Genomic DNA, 25,719 nt, shown 5'->3' with positions numbered 1-25,719 from the left:
AAATCTTAAGACGTTCGTAAGAGGGACTTTACGACGCTCTTAGGCTTAAGATGTTTTCGGGAAACTGGGCCCTGCTCTGTATTTGAAAGAATAGAAGAGAAATGGCAGTGTGTTTGCATTTGGCGGTGCAAAAGAAAAAGTCAATACAATTAGTTAGTTTTGAAAAGACTGCAAGAATTACTGAAAAATAAAACTCGCCCAACAAAAATATATTACAAAGTTTGATGCAAACATTGCAGTGGAACTGCTAAGCTTTGGTAAAATTAATAAACATTAATTTGAGGAAGTAAACAGCTGAATACAGCTGAAAATGTTACCTACATCAGCCTTATACTAGTACAGTTTGTGTGAATTGTATAGTGTGTTTACAATTGAGCAGGCCTATCAAAGAGATTGACCACAAAATGGCCGATTGACTATATAGTAGACTATTCCACAGAGTGAGAGGAAGCCCCAAACCATGAGATAATTAAGCAACTCAGCCAGAAGCTTTAGTGTTAGCATTCCACTTCTTGGTTCCCAAAAAAAACTCCCTATGAGAAAATAAATGGGGGTTTGCAAAATAGGTGTAAATATGATGTGAGTGAAACAACAGAAAGCGTTCGGATTAGTGAGTTACAGGTAACGAATAACTCTTTACTGACTCCCTTTGGCTTCTCCTGAACAGTGTTTGCAAGACACTGCAAAGTACTGCAAACACTTTCATAAAGATGTCTTTAAAGTACTTCTGAAAGACTTTGCTTCGGGAAGGGTTTAATGCACCAATTCAAGTTTAATTTTGGTGACCATGGTTACGCTCCTCGGAAATTGAAAATGAACTACAGGTGTCCAACCTAATTCTAAAAAAAAGGCTTTCAAATGTTCACCAGCAATGTCACTGGGGACCATTGATGCTAATCTTCCCACAGAGATGTAAATGCACATAGTAATTTTGATTAAAAATATAAAGAAAGGGTCAGATGAAGACTGGACAAATGTTCCCTTTGAGATGTAAATGCAAGTTATTAACAACAACAAAAACTCAGACAGTGGCAGGTGATGTAAAACTGCAGGTGAGGGTATATGTAGCCAGTAAGGGGTTCACATTCAATAAAATTAAACTCTATTGTTTACCAGTGTTGATTCATCACTTTTGGAGGTGGATAAGCAATGTAGTCATTTAAAGTAATTTAACTAATAAAAATACAGTTGGCTTTACATTAATAATTTACATTTACATTACTTTGATGAAGTAATCAAAATAGTCACATTACTTATTGTATTTTTTAATAGGGTAGCTGCTAGTAATCTGTAACCTATTGCATTTCAAAAGTACCCTTCCCAACCCTGCTCCTCACACTCCTCTTCCCCAACACCACACCATATTTGTTGAGTTGTAGATGGAAGGAGATTGCAGCTACTAAGTGCTGTGGCTAACACAAGAGTCCCTTGAACCACTTCACTGGTCCTTTGTGCCTCAAGCTAAGAACATTTATTGTGAATGAATATACTACAGCACTACACTGCCACTTTTATCCATGCTTAATTGTTTTATATGACTGCACTTTACTTTTTAAATACGGCATGCTCATCTTAATGGGCATTGCACTCACCTAATTACACACTATCAAAAATAGCCTACTATTTTCAAGACAAAATCACCCTCTAATTCACATATATCTATGACTCACATGCTGTATCTATGCCCTCTCTTTGGTTGAGTTGAGAATGCATTTTGAAAGGTAAGTGAGTTTATATTGTTTTTGGTTTTGAGCAGGTAAACAAAATATGATACACAACTGGCTGATGTCTAGTTAGCTTTGATAAAATTGGAGTAGATCCTCATTGACTTACACCTGTAGTTAATCATTTCGGCATTAAAAGTACATTAAAATGAGAACAAGGTACAACAACATAAGACAGCATTGAATGACCATAGGTTTCTGCTGCAGTTCTGCTTCATGCTAGAAGGCCAGGACTTGCAAAGACCAAAAAAGCATCAGGCAGATATCAGCATGTAGGATGTGGAAATCACTATGTGTGTGTGTGTGTGTGTGTGTGTGTTTCTTTTCATTTGTTTACACCCCAGGTGCTTGCATCTGTAGCAAGAACACTGCAAATCAGTGAACTGCTGGCAGCAAAAGCAAATGGGTCTGTGTATTTACAGTACACTATACAGTCAGTAGGACTAACACAAGTAGGCAATGTCAGTCAATGAGGACAGGTCAACAAGCATTTTTTAAGCAAATAGAAAGTATTAATACAATGATTTGCAACATTTAATGACTGCACTGTGATATAATTATAACACCATACTGCCCAGTGCATGAATCATATTAATGAACACCTTGCTTGAACACCTATGAGGAATGAATGATGCACTTGATAAGTATATTATTTGGATACCCACCCTGTGACACTTAACAGGACATGAGACTCTGTAGACACCAGCAAAACTGGTCTGTGGGCAACATGAGTCTCTCTTCACGAGAACTCCTCCTGTTGGGCATCGGAAGTGGCGTAGAGCACTGCCCTCCCCGCTGGGTTGGTGCAGCCGTTGAAGTGGCGAGAGGACGCGGCGCCCTTCCGCCCCGCCAGCTTGGCCTCGGCCGACGCCTCGCAGATGGCCGTCGTAGTCGCCACCACCATGCTGGACTCCATGCGGGAGAGCGTGTACATGCTGCTCTGGCGGGTGGGGTGCAGGCGGGTGGTGCGCAGCTCCAGCTCATCATAGCTGGACACGTGCACAAACGGGCACCAGCTGAAGGCCTGCTTGAAGCCGGCACGGAACCTGGGCATGTCGGAGAGAGAGAAAGTGAGAGAGAGAGAGATAGAGAGAGACAGAGAGAGAAAAGAGAGAGAGAGAGAGAGAGAGAGAGAGAGAGACGGGTTGAGAAGAGAGAGGCAGACAGCTGCATCTCAGAAGAGGGAGCTTGTTGAAGATTCATTTGCATACATGTACACTCTATCCTTTCCTCATAAAAATCAAGCATATTTATTCTCTTCAGACACACACACACACACACACACATGCACAAAAGCCCTCACAAATACACATACTCAACTATTCCGCTTCCACTGGAAAATGAAGAAGATTCTGTATTCAGATGTGATGTTGTGAATAAAGTTGAATCTCATCTAATCTAATCTAATGTGCTGATGGCAGTTATGGCTGTAAGCAGGTCTGATCGGCTGGTCAGTGTAATGACCTTAAACACCGCGACGCTCTCGCTCACACACTACTTGTACACATGGCCCTAGAAGCAGAACACGTTCCAGATCCAGTTCTATTTGTGTCTTTTTAAAGCCTTAAGGTAACATAAAGTAACCTTGTTCTATTAACAACACATAATACTAACACACACACACACTCACAAATGAAGTCTATCTGTCTTTTGTAGACAGTACAAGAACACACACACACACACACACACACACACACACACACACACACACACACACACACAGAGACACACTCAGTCTCTAACAAATAGACGTGTCCTCTAGAGGATCTATTCATTTTTAAAAATGTATGCTATATTCTGCTGTTGGTGCCCTCTGCACCCAGGCAGGTGAAGCATGCAGATGTGGTTGGGTCTCATTATAAAAACAATTAATTGCATTCTTGGACCATGAGCATCCCACTTTACCTTGAAAACCTTGATGAAATGTAATGGGTTTTGGAGTGTTTGGTAGATGGCCAAGAGATATCCATGTCCTTGCATTTGTTGCTTGTTGTCAGATAGTGTGTGTGTGTGTGTGTGTGTGTGTGTGTGTGTGTGTGTGTGGGTGGGTGGGTGTGTGTGTACTTTGATTTACTTGGAAATATGAAATAGGGATCTAAAATCTCAAAAGACAGTCAGAATATAATTAAAGTAAGTCTAACAATAGTTGCACTGTACAAGGTTATATTGTGTTGCATGATCAAACATGGCCCACTAGCCATGCTGTAATCTTGCACATTCATTTATCATTTTGTGAAGCTCAGGTATGGACTAGGCCAGGCAACTTAATGACAATTCCACCACCAATGGGCACCAAGCAATCGGCTGTAAATAGACCCAAGGCTTGTGGGAAATCTAAATACACTCCAGTCTCTAAAATATCTGCATCACAGCTGTGTCACATCTGCTCAATTGTCTCTACCCCACAACACTTGAAATGAATAGTGTATGCATTTGTTCCATACCTGCTGTTGAGGCAGCAGTATATGATGGGGTTGTACATGGTGGAGCTCATGGCCAGCCACATGATTGACAGGTACACCTGTTGGATGTACTTCCATCTATTGATTGGCCTGTAGAGGCCGGAGAGCAGGAAATAGATGTGGTACGGCAACCAGCAGATGGCAAAAGTCACCACCACGATGATCATCATCTTCACCACCTGGGTCCAGACGAGAAGGAGGGAAGATGAGAACAAAGAGGTTAAACACTGTTGAGGACACACACACACACACACACACACACACACACACACACACACACACACACACACACACACACACACACACACACACACACACACACCGATTCTATGGAAAAAATAAGATAACAGCCATATCAGATCACACCAATTGAAGAGAAACAAAAGGTGCACAGGAACCAAACTGGGCTTCAGGGTAAACATGTGGATGTGGAGACATGCTCTGGTGCCACGGTCATTTTCAAGAAGCAAACTCACCCAATCAATCCCCCACCCACCCCATTCATATTCTGCCCTTTGTTGGATCGCATTCAAATACTTGTTGTGTCTGTCGTTGTCAGCTTTGATACTGTGTTTCTGAAAATCCTCAACTACTATTCCTCACCACAGCAATGAAGATTATTGCATTGTGTTTCTCTCTCTCTCCTACCCCCTCTCTCCTTCTTTTGGTCCCCTGTATGAACACCCATGGAAGCCAACTCTGAGGTAAAATCAACTGTGAGCATACAATTAAGAGTCCTCATAGTAAACTATGTTCAGAGATGATGGAACACAAAGGATTTTAAGAAAGCCTTCAAACCTTACTGTGAAACACATGAGTTCCTGGAAGCTGATCAGAATGCTAAACTGACTGTAGGCAATATGCTGCTGCTCGTGCAGGTAATAACACCTGATCCAATCTGATCTCACTGATATTGATCTGAAATTAAATTCCTTTTTTGAGGAGCAATCACTAGGTAGTCATATATGCTTGAGCCTGAGACAACCTGTTCAAAATATTGACTGTAAACTCCATCTATATGAGGTATATGAGGTTTACGTGTATTACACTGTATCTGCCTTTTTTTTATCACCCACACCAAGTTCTTCAGAGTGGTCCTTAGATATATTGTTACACAATAAATAACTTGTCCAGAACTGAAGAGCTTTGTTCACGTAGCGTAAAAATAGTTTTAGAAGACTGGTTTGTTGTTTTTGAACGCACGCGCCACTATCACATCTGGTGTAGCCAGTTCCATTGATATTAGTGGAAGCTAATTGTTTCAGTAGACACTACGCGAGTGTATTGTCCCCAGTGTATTGTCCCTTTAATACTGCCTGGGCGAGACAAGGGGATGGCTATTGTTGTTAAACAAAGACATTTTTTAGACATAAACTGACCTCTGCTAAACTAAGCATTGGGTTATCACTCATCGCATGTATTGATATAGGCTTGTGATGCAACATGCTAGAGGATAAGTGATGGAACTCACTGCAGATGCTCACTATTTTGTCAAAATTGTCTGTCAAAACATTTCCTGTAAAACCGTGATTCAGTGCCTGGTGAAATTTTTACAATTTCCCCACACATCTCTAAGTTGAGTTATCCTGGTCTGTGTCACCACAAAAACCTGTCATCTCCAAAACCATCAGAAAAACAGTTGAGGCATAAAGTGTATATGAGTGTGTGTGTGTGACATAACAAGGAGAAATCATATAGGGAGGGAGGGGGGAGGGAGAGTTGGCCTGGCTCTATGCTTGCATGCTCACGCTCACCCCCCTACTGCACACTGGCATCTCACCACCCTCCCCCAGCCAACCCATTGGATAAATCTGTGAGCTAGCTGAATGGATGATTCCCTGCAGACACGAGATGGAAGAAGGTAGAGCAACAAAGATGGAGAGAAAAAAAGGGAGAGAGAGAGAGAAAGGAAAGAGACGATAAAGCACAAAAAGTGGATTGAAAAAAACAGCCTTTCATGTTTTTCTATCTCTCCAACTCCTCTTTTGTTGGTGCAGGAAGTGAGGACGGGTCTCACAATGAGGAATATAGATCTACTCTTTGTGGCAAGGGCTGTGTGGAGAGCAGGTGTGATGTCAACAAAAAAGGGGGGAAACAACTGACAGCACTTAAGGCTACATCAGCTAAACCTATTTCCAATGTCCTTTGTCCAAGGATTGAGCTGATCCAAAGTAATTTGTCTGAAGAGGTCTGAGACAATAATAATATGCAAATTCACAAAACCCAGAAGGACCTGAGAAAATCAACACTACTATGGCAAACCATGTAAACACGGTGTGCTCTACCACATCTCATCAGCAACATGCCCCATGAGGTCGCAGTTTACAATGACTTCAGGACGGCTAAGGGACATGGTTAGGCTTCCAATGCAGCCTATCATAGTCAAGGACCGTTAATATCTGTTTTATAACCACGTCTTCCTCTTACATAAGTCACAGTGTAATGAACCATGATAATCCTTCTGCACATCATTATTGTAAATGTATTTTCATTAGGGCTAATACATAAAACTAACCCATTAATCATTAATACTTTCTTTCTATCTGCTGTAACATTAGTCATGGTCCTAACTATACAGTATTCATTGGACTCTACCCTCTTGCTGTGCCTAAGAATTACCAATACCACCGACATTGATAAATGACAGTAAAACCTTACCCTACCTTATCTCATCATATCTCATATTAGCCTACTTTATCTCACGTTATCTTATCTTATCTGCAATTTAAAGTTTCGTAATTTACAGCCTGGGCTACACCGAGTTCGCAGCTGAAACCTTCCGATAATATAATCAATGAAATCAATTGAACTAGTTACACCAGACACGAGAGTGTGCACATTAGAAAACAATTACACAAGTCTTCTAAAAACTATTTTAACACATTTATGGAACACTTTTGTTGCATGTCCAATATAGCCACCGAAGTCAATACTCAACTGAGAAAAAACAAGTGTAACTGTGAAATTAAACTCAAGTTGGCACATTAAACTCTTCCTGAATCCTTTCTAAATTAAAGCAAACTCCTCTTTCTAGAAAACCAAGCTTTAAATGCAGTTGTTTACTCATTTTCAAAGAAAATACACTTCCATTTTGTTTAATACTGATGCCATCAGTTATTGGTTGTATACAAAGTGGAGCCAACTGTCTGCCACTGTCTGATGTTGTATATAGCCCACCCCGTGCCAGTTAAGCGGTTGTAATTGGTTCCTGGGTTTTTGGTGATTAGGAAATGGGCTTGAATGGGACGGTGGCCAGATAGTTCTTCCAGGGCAAATGGAAATACACTTTTAAGATTGGCCTGGTCTCCAGACCTGAAGGTAATATACATAATTTCAACATGGTAATATACATAATGTCAACATTTCAATCTAATATTAAATAACACTTTTGACCACATATCTGTCTTCTACTCCTGTGGTCTTTATCAATGTGCTATAATTAACTGGCGATAGAGATTCACCCCTTTCAAGCCTGGCGAAACAATCTCTGCCTCTTCTCTGCAGGGGTTGGTGACACAGAGGCAGCCTCTGTTTGCCTGGAAACAATTCACAGGGGGCCACTAATGGTGGCAAGGACACATCCTTCACTGCCCATGGCAAGAACGATGAAGAAAGTCTGTAAGTCTTTGCCACATGCTGAGAGGCATGGAATGTTGTTTACACACACAGACTAACACACACATACACTCTCTCTCGCTCTCTCTATCCCTATCTCTCTCTATCCCTATATCTCTGCTGACCTGGTTTGTTTGCTATTATATCAATAATGCAGATTATATTAATGCCAGACAATATGGACATGGACAGCTTTTAGCTGGGCAGTAAAACACATTTCCAAACCTCACTTCACTTTCACATGAACAGAGCTGGTCTGGCCATCACTCTCACCACCTCTTTTGACACTGAGGGAGATGAATAGTATTTAGGATTAAGACTTGGGCTGGCTATGAAGGTTTAATGGAAGTTCAAAAGTAGTTAGGCCTAAGTGAAGGCTCTTTGAAAGGTATGCCGTTTGTAAACAGTTTGTTGAATATTTTCTGAGCAATACAAAAACAAAACAAAATCAGTTTATTAAAAATCCAAGCATTGTCACCACATGAATAAATATTTAGTCTAACATTTCATTGTTACAAAATACAGGAGGGTGAAGCTTTCCGGTAGCTTACCGACTCCAAAGAGACTGAACTCCAAATATAGTAGATCGGTGCTCACTCTGAAGAGGTTGAGGTTGTGTCCTTAGACTCGGTGAAGTAAACACAGCTGATGGTAACTGACATCACCGACTTGTGTGCCAGTCGTCAACTGCTCTTTGCCATGCAGTGTGTGTCTGCATGGGCCTCACAGAGTTGTTGGATCTGGGATATGCAGACTCTGTAACCCTTGATATTTACTGGCAGACGCGGTCAGGCAAGTGCTGCCTATATTAAACCAAACGGCTAAAAAGCATATATCAAACTGAGTAATGTATGCCATGGGTCTGCGACAAATATTTTCTTTTGTTAAATGCATTGATCTCTTTTTAATAAAGGAGAACTTTATGGCAATAGATAATCAAGATAGGCTAAGCTGAAACAAATGTAATATCAGTCAATCAAAATGAAAAATACTGTTTCCATTACAGATATTTTGGCATCTATGAAGCATCTCTTAGAATGAAATTTGATTATCTGAGAGAGATCCGTAGCCATCTCAAAGAAAGCCATAGCAATATCTAACTAAATAAATAAATATGGAAAAACGGGTTGACACACACACATACACAGTGGGTAAGGGTAACACTTTACTTGACGGGTGAGTTCATAACACATTCATAGCAGCTGTCATAAACTGCACATAAAGCATTCATGACTGTTTCATGAGACATGACTCAACATTCATACCAAACCTTTCATGAATGTGGAAGACAGAATGACGAGAACTTGTCAAAATAAAAGTCCAACAATCGCAAAGGTAAACTAGCCTACATTCAGCTGACCCGTATTTGTGTAACCTGGATACCATTAATTCATTTACCGTATTTTCCGGACTACAGTATAAGTCACACTTTTTTTCATAGTTTGGCTGGTCCTGCGACTTATAGTCAGGTGCGACTTATATATGAAAAAAATTATATAATTGAACATGTTTTTAAATGTTAATTTATATTAACTGACATGAACCCTACACCCTACAGCCTCGAGAGAGCGCTCACAAATGCACAAATCCTGTGCACTTTCAGTCAGAGATTAGTGCTTGCGCTATGCCTGAAACACATGTGCACACTTAAATGCTCAAATTATGGCCGGGATTCTATTTATAGCCGGGCCTCAGATTCGGACAAATAAAAGCCAGTATAATTTTGCTTCAATTTAACTCATAATTAATAATTAATAATTTATATTGTTGGTTGGTTTAATATTGTTGCCAATGAAAAGTCATCATCCTACACCATGAGTCTCCAACACATTGCTCTCAAGCTACCAGTCTCACGCACCCCCTTTCTGAGCTAGAGGCTGATGCAATAACCTACATTTAAACACAATTGTTGCTGCCAGGCATCAGCCCACGAATTTTATAAAAAAAAGTAAATCGTGCATAATTTAAAAAATAAGTAAATTTAGGACATCTTAGACCTCTTTGGCTATATGTTGAAGTCAGAGTTGGTCCGTCCAGTCAATAGTCTCGCATTCAGGCCGCTCCATTATTAGATTAACGTCAGACAGCGCTGTAAAATGTGTGGGAATTTCTCGCACTATGATGGCTAGAGTTGCGGGACTTTTATTAGTTTATGCGCAATCCCGCGCTGAAATTTAGGCCCTGGTTTTAAATGCACATCTTTTTTTCCCCTCACTCCCTCGGAGGTGGCCAGCGAGCATTTGTTCTGTTGCCAGCTTGTACCAAAATATCGTCTAAAATGCTTGATTGCATTGCATTCTCCACATTTTTAGCAAAATTTTCATGTACCACATCAGCATTTTTGTTCGGTGAATCTTTTGTAAATTGCTTTACAATAGCGTCGGGCCCTTGTCAGCAGCCTTCGTCTTGCCTCTTGCCACTATTCACTCCTTCGTCTTCAACATTCCCTGTAGAATTCTCAATATTTTTGGCCTCAATATGGCCAGTTACATAGTCATGGGCGGATGATGAACTTTGGGGCTCTTGTGCCCAGATGTATTAAGGGCCCCCCACTAATTGTCGTATATGTGGGGGGGGGGGGGGGGGGGGGGGTTTGGGGGTCCTCCCCCAGAAAATTTAGAATTTTGATTTCCTGTATTCTGGTGCATTTTGGGGATGGCCAATACTAAATTCAATCAGACTCATAGCCAACATCCTGATTTAGATAGATAGATAGATAGATAGATAGATAGATAGATAGATACTTTATTGATCCCCAAGGGGAAATTCGTGATATTGAGGCAATGATTCCATGCAAAGGCTTGGGCTTCAGGGCCCCCTGACCTCTTGGGCCCCTGTAGGCCCGTGCAGTAATCCATCCCTGTACATAGTCTGTCTGTTCTTAGTCTTGGATTTTGTGAAATTAATTTCGAAATATCACCTGCTTGCTGCAGCTTCGGTCTGCACATCCTTTTAAAACCGCATCTTTTTCTCTCTCAAGCATTTAATCTGCTGCCAGCTTGTGACTCCACATCGCCCAAAATGCTTGATTGCATTGCATTCTCCACATTTTTAGCTAAATTTTCATGTATCATATCAGCATTTCTGTTCAGTGAATCTTTTGTAAACTGCTTTACAATTACCATCGGGCCTATTGGCCTATCGACTGGCTTGCTTCAGTCATGTCTAAAACTGCATCTTTTTCTCTATCGTGAGCATTTAATCTGCTGCCAGCCTGTGACTCCACATCGCCCAAAATGCTTGATTGCATTGTATTCTCCACATTTTAAATACGTGTACCACATGGCATTTTCTTTCAGTGAATCTTTTGCTTTGCAATTACCTTCCTGTCCTCCTCTTGGCTGCCTTCACTCCTTCATCTTCATTAACATTAATCTTTTTGGCCTCAATAATCCAGTTACATAGTCTCTGTTTTTGGTTTTGGATTTTGTGAAATACTTTTCTAAATATGCGACTTATAGTCCGGTGCGACTTATATATGGTTTTTTCCTGTTCATGACGCATTTTTTGACTGATGCGATTTATACTCAGGAGCGACTTATAGTCCGGAAAATATGGTAATCTCTCCAGCCTTTGTAAATATTTCATGAATATCTTATGAAGTCTTCATCGAATGTCACTTTACTATACAAGTTGTGATGTATTCGTAATCCCTGAGTTTAACACTGGGAGGTAAACTAGCCTACTAGCCGTATTTGTGTAATCTGGAACGGTTGGACATTCCCAGAGGCAAAAGATGAGAAATCATCTGCAAAGGTTACATCATAAAACAAATATATTTTTATGAAACAAAAATTATTTGCTTGACCATGTTCTGTCTTTTTTTGCACTGGAGTAGCCTATTGACTCAGATGTGATGTGATCAGGTAAGAGGTTTGGAACAAAAATGGCAATGCTGCTTTGCGATTGTTGGACTTTTATTTTGACAAGTTCTCGTCGTTCTGTCTTCCACATTCATGAAAGGTTTGGTATGACTGTTGAGTCATGTCTAATAAAACAGTCATGAATGCTTTATGTGCAGTTTATGACAGCTGCTATGAATGTGTTATGAACTCACCTGTCAAGTAAAGTGTTACCAAATTAAGTCTTTCTTTTACAACTCTACAAATAGAGTTTATTATCTCATGATTGAGTGTATTTGGGCTGGCTACTTGCTGTGAACGAAATTGCCCCTAGGAAACATTAAAGACTATCCAATCCAATCCAATCCAATCCCATACAGGGACAAATAGTTGGGCACTAGGAATGCATGGAAATACTGGGTTATTGGGCTTTCACCTACAGTATATAATACCAATCCTTTCAACACCTAGAAAATCACCCACCCTTCTACACACACGCACACACACACACACACACACACACACACACACTCACATTTCAAAGAAAAGAGGAAAAAATCTCCATATCCAATCTTCCCCTGAATCCTAAGGGGACTCTGCCGGCACTCCCACGAGGGTTCAAGGTGTAGATCTGGTCATTACGGCTGGCTCTAGGTGGCTGATCATCAGTTATTATTACGGTCAGCCTACCCACTCGACGAAGCCCCCAGAGCCTAACAGCACATTCCAAACACCCCCCTCTGACCTCACATGAGCACTTATCGTCCGTTAGAGTGGCAAAAGTGGCTACGGCTTTGAGGTAATCCCTCCAAATGGCATGTTGGCCTTGCAACCGCGTTAAGTCAGTAGAATTTCAAATACATCATAGATCCTTAGGTGACATGACCACAGTAAAGGCTGCTGAGGTGAAATTAAACTTTCAACAAATGCAGGCAAACTGCAATGGACTCAGGGACACTGCTAAACATACAGTACACACAAGACCCTCATGAACTTGCACTTTTCAGAGTATTTAAATAAATATGGAAGATAAGCTTTTTAATAGTCCGCAAATTCATAAAATGGGTTCAAGGAATGGAAGCTTCATGGACATATAGCTGGCAGTGAATACACTGACATTTCCTTCCCAAGCATTTCAACTCTATCCCAACTCTGACCTTTTTTTTTTTTAAAAGCACAAGAGCAAATACATCCTCCTTGAAAAATGGAAGCTTTCAGGAGAGGAGAAGATGATGCTCTCTTGCACTAATTAGCCGTGGCTCACGAAAAGACGCCTGGTGGAGACGCCTGGCCTCCCTCTACGGGGAGAACAGGATCAGACAGGGTGAATGAAACAGGCAGGCCTTCTGATTGAGTCTGCTGCTGCCGTTCCCTTAGTCCTAATGAGGAACATTAGTTCTACCGCTTAGGCTTTCCGACAGGCTTGGAGCACTGGCTTTGAAGTAAAGTACGGCTGAGCAGGAGGCATATTGGTTCTGTGTATGGGGGCTATCACAGGGGTTTGATGTGTTTACGCTTACTTGGCAGTGAAGTCAAAGGTGACATGTTGGATAAAATCAGGATCATAATCCATTTAGGAGAGTGTTAAATGCATATTAATTGTTTTTATTATCGGTGCTGCTGTGCGGGGGCCTCTGTTTAGACGGGTTCTTACGAGGGCAATTTGTTCCAGAGACAGTGTGACTGCGGTCTTCGGCTTTTTTACAGCCTGATGCTTAAATAGGCTAATGGAAATCAGTCCTACAGCACCAGATGAATGACATCAAGAGGTCTGGTTCTTTAGAGTATTAAATGCTGCTGTTGAGGGTAAGGACATATTGGTTATTAGAGAAAATAATGATCAATGGTGGGGCGGTGGGGGTCATAGTTGCCATTCTAACTTGAAAATGTTAATGCTGTAACCGTTTAAATTAATTGACTGGCATGAACATATGAGTTTATAGTTTATTTAAGATGTCAACTGTGTAAGGTGATATAGTGATATATAGCGTAACACTGGTTATATTGACAGTAAGTTTCAGGTATACACATTACTTATTATTAACATGTTAATCGTGTAAATTAGGGTTGCAACTAGACAATGTTAACAAAACAACACTTTGACCCCTACCAAAGAATGAGCATTCTCTTAACTCAAGATGTCAGTTTTAACTTCAGACACATTACTATAACATACACAAAAACACAGACACATACACAAGCACACAATACGATAAATGAACACCCACAACACACTAAACAATAACAATATCTACAAAAATACAGAACACAGTTGACAAATTCAACTCAATGCAAATATGGTCTACACACTAATCTTCACTTAAAATACCCCCTTATATAACTGACCTCCACATTTCAATCTCTGAAACAACTATATCGCTACACTTTCAGTACCCACACACAGCCATCTCTACGTATGTCTACTTCCAGCTTAACACTTCTATATTGAAACAGCCCTCACCACTTTCCTTCAAAAGGCTTCTGTCTCCACTGTTACATCTGTTTGATACTAATAAGTCTAGACTGCTCTTCAAATATGCAGGGAGTCACTCTGACACGTGACAACTGTTGATGCACTGAATTTTGCATGCAGGTCTCTCCATACCACCGACAGGACGTTTGAGGAAACAAGCAAATTTTGGAAGTAGATCAAGTAAATATAGTTCCGTTATCTATACTTTTCAAAAACCTGTGCTGTTCGAAAGCCCATTTCCGGCAACTAGGAGAAATAATCCCCTAATTTCTAAATTTTGACTTAGCCCATAATCATTAAATGCAAAGTCATTAATTATGAGATTTAAGGTGTTACGCCTGTATCTTTAGACCTAGGGCCATGTGGAGCCATAACACAATAATTTCAATTAAAGAAGAAAAGTAAATGCAAAGCAAGGAAGTCAATGAATGGAATGAAGTGTATTTGTAAGTCAAGATAAACATTCAGTCAAAGGTGGCGAAACACCGTTCAATAACAAAGCTAAGCCTTGAGAAAACCAAATCAAAGTGAGGAAACTAAAAGTAAAACTAGACACACAAACAAACACCCTCCCGATAGGGAGTATAATTGCCTACACTGACACACACACAGATAGCTCTTCTGTCAGGGTAAACACGCAGCAATGCTGCAACAACACCACCCAGCAAAGAGCTGTAAGGAACACACAGTAAGACTGTTAAGTAGAGTCAACTCAATACAACACACACACACACACACAGCACATCCACAAGTCCCACAACCACGGATCTGCTGTCTGGCACAACAACCCTGTCTTGATGCCTTCCAGGCCTTTTAAAGGCTGCCCAATTAGCCCAACCAGGAACTACATCTCCGGTAATCAAGGAGGAGGCGAGACCTGGATGCAGAAAAGGCAGAAGAGACAGACTACGGGAGCGACGGTAACATAAGGTCAAAAGTATTCCATATTAACTCACATAAAAGTCATAGTTATGAGATACTAAGTCCAAATTATGAGTCATACTAAATCATGATATACTTAACCCAGAAAGCTGTTATCTAATTATCACTATATAGTTGTGCTCTATTAGTCTAACCTATAAAGTATAATCAATACTAAATATGATCTCTTCCAACTTCTGCCCACTGGAAGACGCTATAGATCTCTGAAGACAGGAACGACGTGCTTCAACAACAGCTTTTACCCTTCAGCAATTAGACTCCTGATGATTTGCAACTCTACTTATTTATTTACATTTATTTAATTTATCCCCTCCCGCTATTAATCCCCCCCCCCCCCCGAACTACAAAAAATACCACCAACATTGTTGTGTGGCAATTAAAGTTTCTATTCTATTCTATTCTAAAGCAATAATCATAAAATGACCTAGAAAATAAACGGTTCTACTGAAGCTATAACAAGCAATTGAGGAGCAATATCTGCATCAGGTCCTGTCAGGTCTAGGCAGTGGAAATTTGTAGCCCATTCCCAGCAGGTGCAAAATAGCCCGTCCCTTGTCTCAAGTCCAATTTAAACTCAACTTAAGATCTCAAAATTCTCTGTTTTCCTTTTCAGTCTATCTCCTTGGGGTGAGAAACAGGTGAGCTCTCATTTGGAATTTCCTATAGGTTGGCATCTCAGAATATTAACTTTATATTTCATCTGTGATTCAGTATCATATAATTATGAGTTGCCGTCTTCTGTCTTGGCAGATTGCGGCTTACTGTATCTTTTTCCCCAAAGTGGCAGCAACAGGCTTCCATATGTTCCTCATCTTTCATCTGTGCACCATTTCAGCGGTGTGACTCTATTTCATCTGTTAAATAGAGTCACAGCTTTCAGAGCTATACCTGCCATGAACTACCATTAGATTCTCTCCATGCCTGCTGCAGCCAGTCGTGCACTTTTCACTTTCACTCTGACCTCACCAAAATAGAGCCCATTCATTCCAGCCTGGCATCCAATCTAGTTTGACATATCATCCAAGTTCAGACTGACACAGATAACTCCCAAGCCTTCTAGGTACTTTGCAGTGTCTGCATCTATGTCAGTGTTTCTCAAACTGTGGGTCGCGGAGACATGCCAGGTGGGGCGCGAACTGACGTGAAAACAGGAGGTTTTTTTTGTTTTTTTTATCTGTAGCCTAGGCCTAGGTAGCATCCGGTGCGCAATGGATGCACTGTGTTATTCATAGGGAAGCGCTCGTGTCAAGGCAGCTTAGTCCCGACCAGAATGAGATTTTAAACAAGGTTGTGAGAGTGGTGAATTTCATCCAGACCCGGCCCTTAAAAGCGCGTCTGTTCCCCGCACTATGCGAGGAGATGGGAGCTGACCACACAGCTGTAGCCTACTGTTTCACAGCGAGGCAAGGTGGCTTTCCCGAGGTAAAGTGCTGTCGCGTGTTTGAGCTCTGTGTCGCATCTTCTTGGAGGAAGAGCGCATACGAATCTGCAAGCACGTTCACTAATGAAAATGTCTTGATGAAGCTGGCCTATCTTAGCGATATATTTGGAATTTTTGGAAATCTCCAGTTACAAGGCAAAGACAAGCACCTACCTCACCTAGCAGATAAGATTACTGCATTCACCAAAAAACTCGAGGTATGGACATTCGCCTCGATCGCGACAGTATATTAATGCCTTTGAGAATCTGAGTGAAATCGCTGAAACGTCTGATTCGGGAGCCACTCTTGATCCCATGTATTAAACAGTAGGCCTACATCACACCCCTGCAAAGTTTATTTCAAAAATATTTCCCAACCAGCAGTGCTCAGTATGACTGGATTATGGATCCATTTAATGCAGCATGTTGGTAGGCTATTTCATTGAATATATTGTACAATGCTGTAAAATATTGGCCTGTGCTTGCTAATATGTTGCTGGGAAAACAGAAATATGTGTGTTTAATGTACAGTGGCACATTATGTATTTATTTATATTATATCTGCAGCACCAGCTGATTTTAACTCTGCTGAAGAGGACATAGAATTTGTCGTTATTTTAATAAATGTGACAATTTTAAGCTTGATGCACTTTCTTAGAGCGGTGATGGACAGGTGGGGCTCGAAAATGCCCCCTTGATCAAAGTTGGGAATGAAAGAAAAAGTTTGAGAACCACTGATCTATGTGAATCATTGTGGATGTACAATTAAGCGTCTACACACACATTGAGGGGGGCTTTATTAAATGCTTTATTTATTTTCGCAGTTGCATTAATTCATCACAAGTGGATTTTGTTGATTGGCAAAGCAGCAACATTTTATTATTTCAGTGATGGCTGTTATTTGGACATGGTTGCATTGACAATGCTGTCAATGGTCGATGGGACTAAAAACAATTTGTGTCTGGATGCATGTGCTGAACAATTATTGGCAACGACCTTTAACCATAACTAACTGTTTACTTCTCAGGGCCATACATACTGTATATATATTTTTTCTCTCCTTGAGGTGAAAAACAGGTGAGATCTCATTATATCTTATATAAATATGAGAAATATATATATATATATATATATATATTGTGTAAAATGCAAAATGCCGCAAAAAGGCCACAGGCTACATATCAAATGTTGAAAATGAAAATTTGGACTATTTCATGGAAAATGTATGTTCATTTCATCAACAACACATTTCACAAAAGGGACAGGGAATGTTTACCACTGTGCTGCTTCACCCCTTCATTTATCAACATTCTGTAAATGTTTAGGAACCGAGGAGACCAGTAGTTTGAGTGTTGAAATATGTGCAGAATTCATTTTGGCATTGTTTTCCTGAAATATTCAAGGTCTTCCCTGGAAAAGACATTACCTGGATGGCAGTACCATAATTTCCCAACTATTAGCCGAAGTTTATACATTGATTTTGCAAAATTACTTTAGCTATGAGGTTAATACACGGGGGCAGTTTATATAGTATTACCGGTAATATGTTTTTTTTTTTTTTTTAACTTGCATAAACACTGTCCTGCGGTTTATACACAATGTATAATGCACCCCCACACCATCATAGATGTTGGGTTTCAAACTGAGCACTAAAACAAGTTGGATAGGTTGGATACTTGGATAGGCACTCTCCTCTTTAGCCCATGATTTCCAAAAAAAATTGCACATTTTGATTGGTCCAACCACAGGACCTTTTTCCATGTTACCTCAGTCCATTTTAAACAAGCTCAGGCCCAGATAAGAGGCTGTTGCATGGTAAGGTTTACACTAGCATTTGAGTATATGAGTATCAACTGTGCACGTAGACAATGGGTATCCCTTAGCCCATACAATGATTTTCTTAACACCAGGTCCAAAAGACCACGGCCATCCAAATATTGTTTTTCAGCTCTACCCATTTTTTGCCCAAGATTTCTCTAGATTCTCTGAATATTTTAATTATATTATGTACTATAGATGATGAACTCCCCAAATACTTTTAGTAATGGAAACATTCAAATTACATTGTTTCATAATTTGTCCAAACAGGTTTACACAGACTGATGAATATATATATATCTTTATATATAGGCCTCTCCGGGATGCTCTTTTTCATACCCAATCGTGTTTTTGTCAAATTTGTCCAATTAGAATTTTCAACATTTGATATGTTGTCTGTGTCCTTTTCCAGAGAGATTTGTAGATTATAGATTATTACATTCTGTTTTTATTCACATTTTACACAACAACCCAACTTTTTCTGATTTGGGGTTGAGAGAGAGAGAGAGAGAGAGAGAGAGAGAGAGAGATACAAACACACACACCAGTGTTGCGCGGTCTGCCCGAAATGAAGCGGTCACCCGCGGATGACCGCGGTCACCCGCGGTTATGAGTCATAAACAAAATATTTTAATGATATTCGGATCATTTGCGGGCGGGTCAGTTAAAATTAATTAAATATATATTTTCTACAAATAGGCCTACTTAAAATATCACGAGAAGGCTAGCATCAATACAATAAAGCATCAATACAGTAAAGTCAACAGTAAAGAAGCTGAAGACGCGAGTTAAAATAATAAAGACACCCCTTCAGGAAAAGCGATATAGGCTATGGGAAATATTGGGAAAAGTTCTTAAAGATGACAGTAGTACAAGTTATGGTCTATGTAGGCCTACTTCTTGCGAAGCCATTTGAAAGTATGACAGCCAAAACGGGCAGCCTGCAGGAATGTTATGGCACAGACTACACAGCCATATCTACCGGTAGATGTATAGGTTCGCGCATGCATAAAAGTTACCTTAGTTCGTTGTGTTTGTGACTTTAAACAGTGGATGTGCTTTAGTAAAGCTTTGTGCTTCATTCAGCATTATAAACCAGTTCTTACGCTAACGTTTGGACCAGCAATGTATCTCTCTTGCCTACCTTGCCTCACCATTTCTGTTTTCGAAAGAAAGATGTATGTCCATGGCCCAGGCAAACATTATGTCCTGCATGCCTACTGCGTGTAGTTCTACTGCATAAAGTTTCGCAAACAAATTAGTTTGTTTTACAGAAATGGCCTACTGTCACACTGCATGGTAGGCTATAACCAAAAGCACACATTTTGTAAAAAAGCGGGTTGGATCGCGGGTCGGGTATAATTTTGTCCTAATTAATATTCACGGTCCGAGTTGCGGTCGGGTTGATTAAAATATCGGGCGACCGCGGGCCGCTTGTCACCAAACCCGCGCAACACTGACACACACACACACACACACACACACACACATACATACACACAGGGTTGTGCCTGCAGTGCCTTGTGGACTCCTCACCCTACATATTCCCCTGAGAGGTTCTAACTAGTGCCTGTCCCCAGTCTGTCATACCACTGGCCCACTTCCCCTGGCCGGCCTCACTTAAGAGGGGAAGGTGAGCCCTCTTCATTCTCCAGACTAGACACTAATGCTTCAGGGTCACTGCTGTCGTTGTCCTAGCCTGAGGCACTACTGGAAAAGAGCACACCATGCACCAAAGCAGCACTGCAAGAAGCGCACGCACACACACACAGACACACACACACACACACACACACACACACACTGTCTACTATCGCGTATCTGTTTTGTATACCCTGAAGGAAAAGAAAAAAAAAACATTACATTTTGTTGTGTACAGAAACTGCGGCAATATCAAAAACAACATTCCACCTGACAGACTTGTGTCTCTATCTGTTTAATTGGGTAATTTTCACTGACATCCAGAATCCTTGTTTTGTTTTTTAAAGAGACGTGAGGAATCAGTGCAATTTTAAAAACATTGCCACAGACATCTAGACACTGACTTTACATACAGGTGGTACACAGATGAAGGTACATAAAAATGAAATAGCAACATTTCCTTGTAAGAGCAGAGCCACCAGTGCAATGCAGGTCCTTACCTTCCTTTTGGCGCGGAGCTGGCCATGATAGTTATCTGATGTGTCCCCAGGTATCTCTCCACCCCACAAGGTCACTCCAACTATAGTGTAGGTGATAGCCATTATCCCCAGGGGCAGGACATACACTAGCACAGTAACAATGATATGATACCTGTGAAATGACAGGGAAAGAAAGCTTTCAAAACCTAACATTTCAATTGTCTAATAATAAAATAACAACATTATGAAGTCTTTCTTTCTTTATCTCTCTTTCTTTCTGTCACTCATATCAAACTCATTTGTGTATTGTGAGTAAGCAATACAAAATCAGCTAAACTGTAAAATTTCAAAGGCAAATGAAAAAAAAAGGAATATAAAAAGGTGTCTGACATGACAGCATCCTCGGAGTGGCGAGGCCAGGCGGTATAGCAGAGAGTCCTCTTGGGCAGCACCTTTATGGTGGAGTAGTAGCAGAGGGGGAAGGCCAGCACCACCGCCAACACCCAGATGCACACTATCACCCCTCTGGTGGCTTTGGCTGAGAGCCGTGGCTTCAGAGGATGAATGATAGCCATGTATCTGCACAGCACAGGAACAAGCACATACACATCCGGGTCAAGGGTCAGAGCCAGTAGGCACATGAAAACATGAGATGCCATCCTACATTGAAAGACGCAAACGATTACGGGTTAACTGTCAACGCTGGGATGTGATTTGCGGGCATTTTTGTTTGTTTTGTTTTCAGGCGATAATGTTAATTCAAATCACTGTAGTCACTTTGTAATGGTGGTTGAATGTGGATACATTTTTGCATGATCCCCCCCCACTTTTCAACACAAGCCTGGCTCTTGTGATCTGGTCTACCACAGGCGTAAACACAACACCACAGAAACAAACACACAACAAAGCTAAGCTAAACTGATGCTTCCTCTCTAACAATGCCTCCTTAATGAGGGGCTTTTGCTGAGCGTTCATCAGAACTGCCACTATGCATCAGCTGTGATTAGTTAGCTTGTACCCAGGCTGGGTGTACATCCACCAGTGGCTTTCAGAGTGCCATACACGTGGCTTTACACAAGGTCTGGCTGCGCTGCGGGGACTGATGTCTTATTTAAGTCCAGAGCCTCATTGCCCCAGTGCGTTTGGAGCGACCTCTAAGAAGGAATCTGAAGGAGGTGACAGATAATTGAGCCTCATACTGGCACATGCACACACACACAACATTTGTTTTGTAGCAAATCTTATGACTTTTTATAATTTGACATGGAAAACTCAGATACCTCGATTGACAGACAGACAGACACACATACACAGTCATTTCCTGTGTATTAGGCAAATAATAATTATAGAAATATTTTTTTTAAAATGTGTATTGACCACACCCATGTATTGACAGTGCCCAATAGCCCAATAAATCTGAATCAGGTTGTACTTTAATCAGAAAGAAGAAATGCTTTCCCATGTATAGCCCATCTCTGTGTATTAACCTCATGAAGACATTTTGCAAAATCAATAACACTGTAAGAAAAAAAAACTGTAATTTACAGTAAAATACTGGTAGCTGTGGTTGCCAGAACTTCACCATCAAAATATAGTGACAATGTAAAAGACATTACGGTAGGCCTTTCCCATCAGCTTTCCCAGAATGCCACAGCCCCACTTTATTGTTTAAGTGTAGGTGGGAAATTATGGTATTGCTGTGCAGGCATGCTAGGTAAAGGATCGCTTCAGCTTGACAAAGAAAAGTGGAAGTAATAAAGCAGAATTTGCACAAACGTCTATTGCACAAACGTTGTATTGAGGCTTCTGATGCTCAAAATAACAAGCATCTCATAATATTCATCCATCAAGCTGGTGACATGCTATTCATCAAAGAGCCATCAAATGTAGATAGACACACACAGGACATCTCTTTGTAACTACTCAGAATCATATTGTTCGCTCTCTCTCTCACACACACACACACACACACACACACACACACACACACACACAGGTCAGAGAATGAGCCATTGCATACTTACTCTAAGTAAATATACATAGACTGACAAGTACAAAGTACAGTAGCACCTGTATTCTGAAGAACATATACCAGTAACCTGTTCAGAGTGTCAGTGTAAAAAAAAGCAACTTCCTTGCCATTATCACGTGGTATCCCTCCCTACAGCAGAGAGAGTCAATGATTGCAAAAATGCTAAATGTAAACACACATGCAAATTTAATTCCATCTTCACTGTTCTCACAGACCATGCTACAACATGATCGGTCAGCTCATGGGTCCTTTATTAAAGAATAAAAAAGTGGACAAAAAAGAAATAGATACATCTTTTCAAGCACAAGTGGCCATGTCCTGCAATTTCAACTTAAAAGCGAAGCGGAACATCTTAGCGAAACGTCTGCACTCACATCTTTGATTTCCACTGTGCCTACGGCACAATGTGACAACTATGCATCTCATTTCCCAAGGTAGTAACTGAATTCTCTTTACGTATTATTTGACGATGTCTCATGGTTGTGAAGTAGTTTTGTGCACATAGCTGTGTGAAATGCCAGAGGCAACCAAAGCTTACACTGAAGCCTTACTCTTATTTCTATTTTGCTTTATACAGACCAATGCATGAAGCAACTGACTGAGAAAAATGCGTGAAGACCTTACTCAGGTCAGAAATAAGGGCTTTCAATAATACATTCTAACATACAGTACACAACAAACGGCTACTGCAGAACTGTGCCGTTACAATTACACAGAAAAACAGAGGAAGTTAAACCAGGTTGCATTGTAATAGGTGAGTAAGTTATGCCACAACTGGTCTAACTGCCTGCTGTAGAAATGAGAGGAAAATGAACACTTGAGCCACATCTCTCTCTCACACACAGAGAGAGAGAGCGAAGCGAGAGAGAGAGAGAGAGAGATTACAATACGATTCTGAGTAGTTACAAAGAGATGTCCTCTTAATGAGCTGTGTGCACATCCTGATTTGAGTTCTCATTCATTTTGACAGCACTACTAATACGCAAGGCAACTGTGAACCTGAGTGTTTTAGCTTAATTACAATCAGCCCTGTTGATTCAGAGTGCACTGATATATTCCCATGCCAACATGCCATGCCACCAGGTTATTAAACCACTCTTTTTCAATAAAATCAACATTAAGCATGAATCTCAAAAGAAATTGGTGTCGGTAGAAATGCCCCTTAGGAATAAAGTAATTTGCTTATTACAAACAAATATCGGTAAATGGATTTCAGAGCTGTACACAGAGAGGATGCCGACTGCTGCTGAGATGTAGATGAGTGAGGGTAGACTGTGCCAGGGCCAGGAGAATCTCTTGGAGTAATGCGCAAGAGCCTTGCCATTGGAACCCCCTGGTGATTTTATAAATAACTTATTAGAGCTCGGGAGTCAACAAATGCATTCAGTTAGGATTTAATTACTTCTTCTTGCACAGTAGGACAGAATGATAAAGTGACTATGTGTGCATTACCCCACCCCCTCCGCATACATTCACACTCTCTCTCTCTTGTCTCACACACACACACACACACACACACACACACACACACTCTAGATACCTCCCCTCAGCACCAGAATTGTTCCTCGCCTTTAGACGTGTGACTGAATTCACTAGGGTTTTTAGATGTATCAGTAGTTTATCTTAAACCTGGTTAAAGTCAAATAGGGCTATATTTCTTGTTAATGTTCACATCGACATACAATATATGAAGTAGTATGTATTCATATGCATATATAGCCACACCACAAGACTCGTCACTGCATGTGGTAGGAATATATCGATATTGTATATTCAATCACATAGAGAAAATGAACACACACAACTCCACTAAGGCTGATAGTAAACAAATACAACTAAATTCTTTAACATGGCACATTATAGAATCAAAGCCTCAATCTCGAGGCACGGTCGTCACTGCAGTCCATTATTACATGATACCCTTGTACATTCATATGCCTTTCAACTTGGAAATAGCAATCCGGGCTAATGTCTTATGTAGTTCGCCTGACCTGAAGGATTTAATCTGTCAACCATTCGTTCAAGTTAATAGCGGTCATGCAATTAGGCAAGTGGGATCAACTGACTCTTACCTGTCAACAGCTATTGCGGTCATAGAATAGATGCTTGCAAAAACCGAGGTGACCGGGAAAAAGTTGTGGAATTTGCAGTATGATTCCCCAAAGTACCAATCACCATGCGTCGCGTACACAAAATTAATAAGAGTATTGAAGGCTGCCATAGATGCATCAGAAAATGCCAAATTGAGCAAAAAATAATTTGTAACTGTGCGCATCCTCTTGTGGGCCAGTATTATCCAGATCACAATCAGGTTTCCAAAGACAGCTACTGCCAGAATTGTGCTATATGCCACTGACCAGAGCGCCACGCGCCAGGGTGGCTGGACAAATTTGTTCGTTAAGTTCCCGGTAAAGTTAGTTCCATTCGATGCCGTGGCCATTCCAAAATTAATTCCGTATTTTTCAAAAGGAAATATTTACCTCTTGGCCGAGAGAGCGCGCGAAAACCCCGAACGCTTCAGCACGAAGAGAGCCGCTTCACTGCGCACCGAACCGTTCCGATAATGAATAACTCGGGGGAAAAATAGTAATGAAAAACCCTCGAATAATAAATCACAGAACTCGGACTACTACATACATGCTGTATTGCGTAATTGCTTCCAGTATCTAATTCCCTGGTGCAAAATATGAAAGAGAACTTTGTGAAAAGCGAGTCTGACTGCACACTCCTGTTGCATGCAGGCACGTAGAGCAGCAGTGTAGATTTTGTGACAGAAATCCAGCGGTGACGCGGTTGGTGCACGGTTGACAGCGACAATCGATTGATAAACCGTTCGGGTCTAAAATACAGTCAAGAGTGGTTTGCATTGGTGCCCATGTACACTGATAATCAGTAGGGCCTATTCTTTCCTTATTGACTCCAGGTTCAACGGATTTTGTGACTGTGATAACTAGACAAACATGAGGCAAGAGCACGCCATAACCAACAGATCAGACACGAATTGTGCACATTAATAAAAGTAGGAAACCTGAAAAAGTAGGTGGAAAAATGCTTACAAATGGTTAGTGTTAAATCACATTGATTATAATAATAGGTTCTGCCTGTGTGGAACAGGGTGATCCATACGAAGGGCCAAGGGGCCAATCACAGTAGCCTGACTACGCCACCCTGAGGCCTAATGAATCAGGGAATCTTGAGATCGTACCTCTAAACTGAGACAGCACTCACAGGTTCGAAAATTACACGGTGGAGACATGAATTCCAGCAAAGC

At 40.8% G+C, this 25,719-nt stretch overlaps 1 protein-coding gene across 1 annotated transcript; it reads right to left on the bottom strand.

Annotated features, from left to right (window-relative positions):
* tacr3a (tachykinin receptor 3a) lies at positions 1–25,166 on the bottom strand. The gene is made up of 5 exons (XM_048262538.1): positions 24,521–25,166; positions 20,807–20,995; positions 20,438–20,588; positions 4,169–4,365; positions 1–2,770 (listed from the first exon to the last, which is right to left on the bottom strand). Exons 1-5 carry the CDS (start codon positions 24,886–24,888, stop codon positions 2,464–2,466), a joined length of 1,212 nt encoding a protein of 403 aa, XP_048118495.1. The 5' UTR covers positions 24,889–25,166; the 3' UTR covers positions 1–2,463.
* Between the last annotated feature and the right edge of the window lie 553 nt (positions 25,167–25,719).

The sequence above is a fragment of the Alosa alosa genome, chromosome 1 (assembly GCF_017589495.1).
Source record: "Alosa alosa isolate M-15738 ecotype Scorff River chromosome 1, AALO_Geno_1.1, whole genome shotgun sequence".
NCBI lineage: Eukaryota > Metazoa > Chordata > Actinopteri > Clupeiformes > Clupeidae > Alosa > Alosa alosa.
This window is presented reverse-complemented; position numbering and strand designations above follow the sequence as displayed.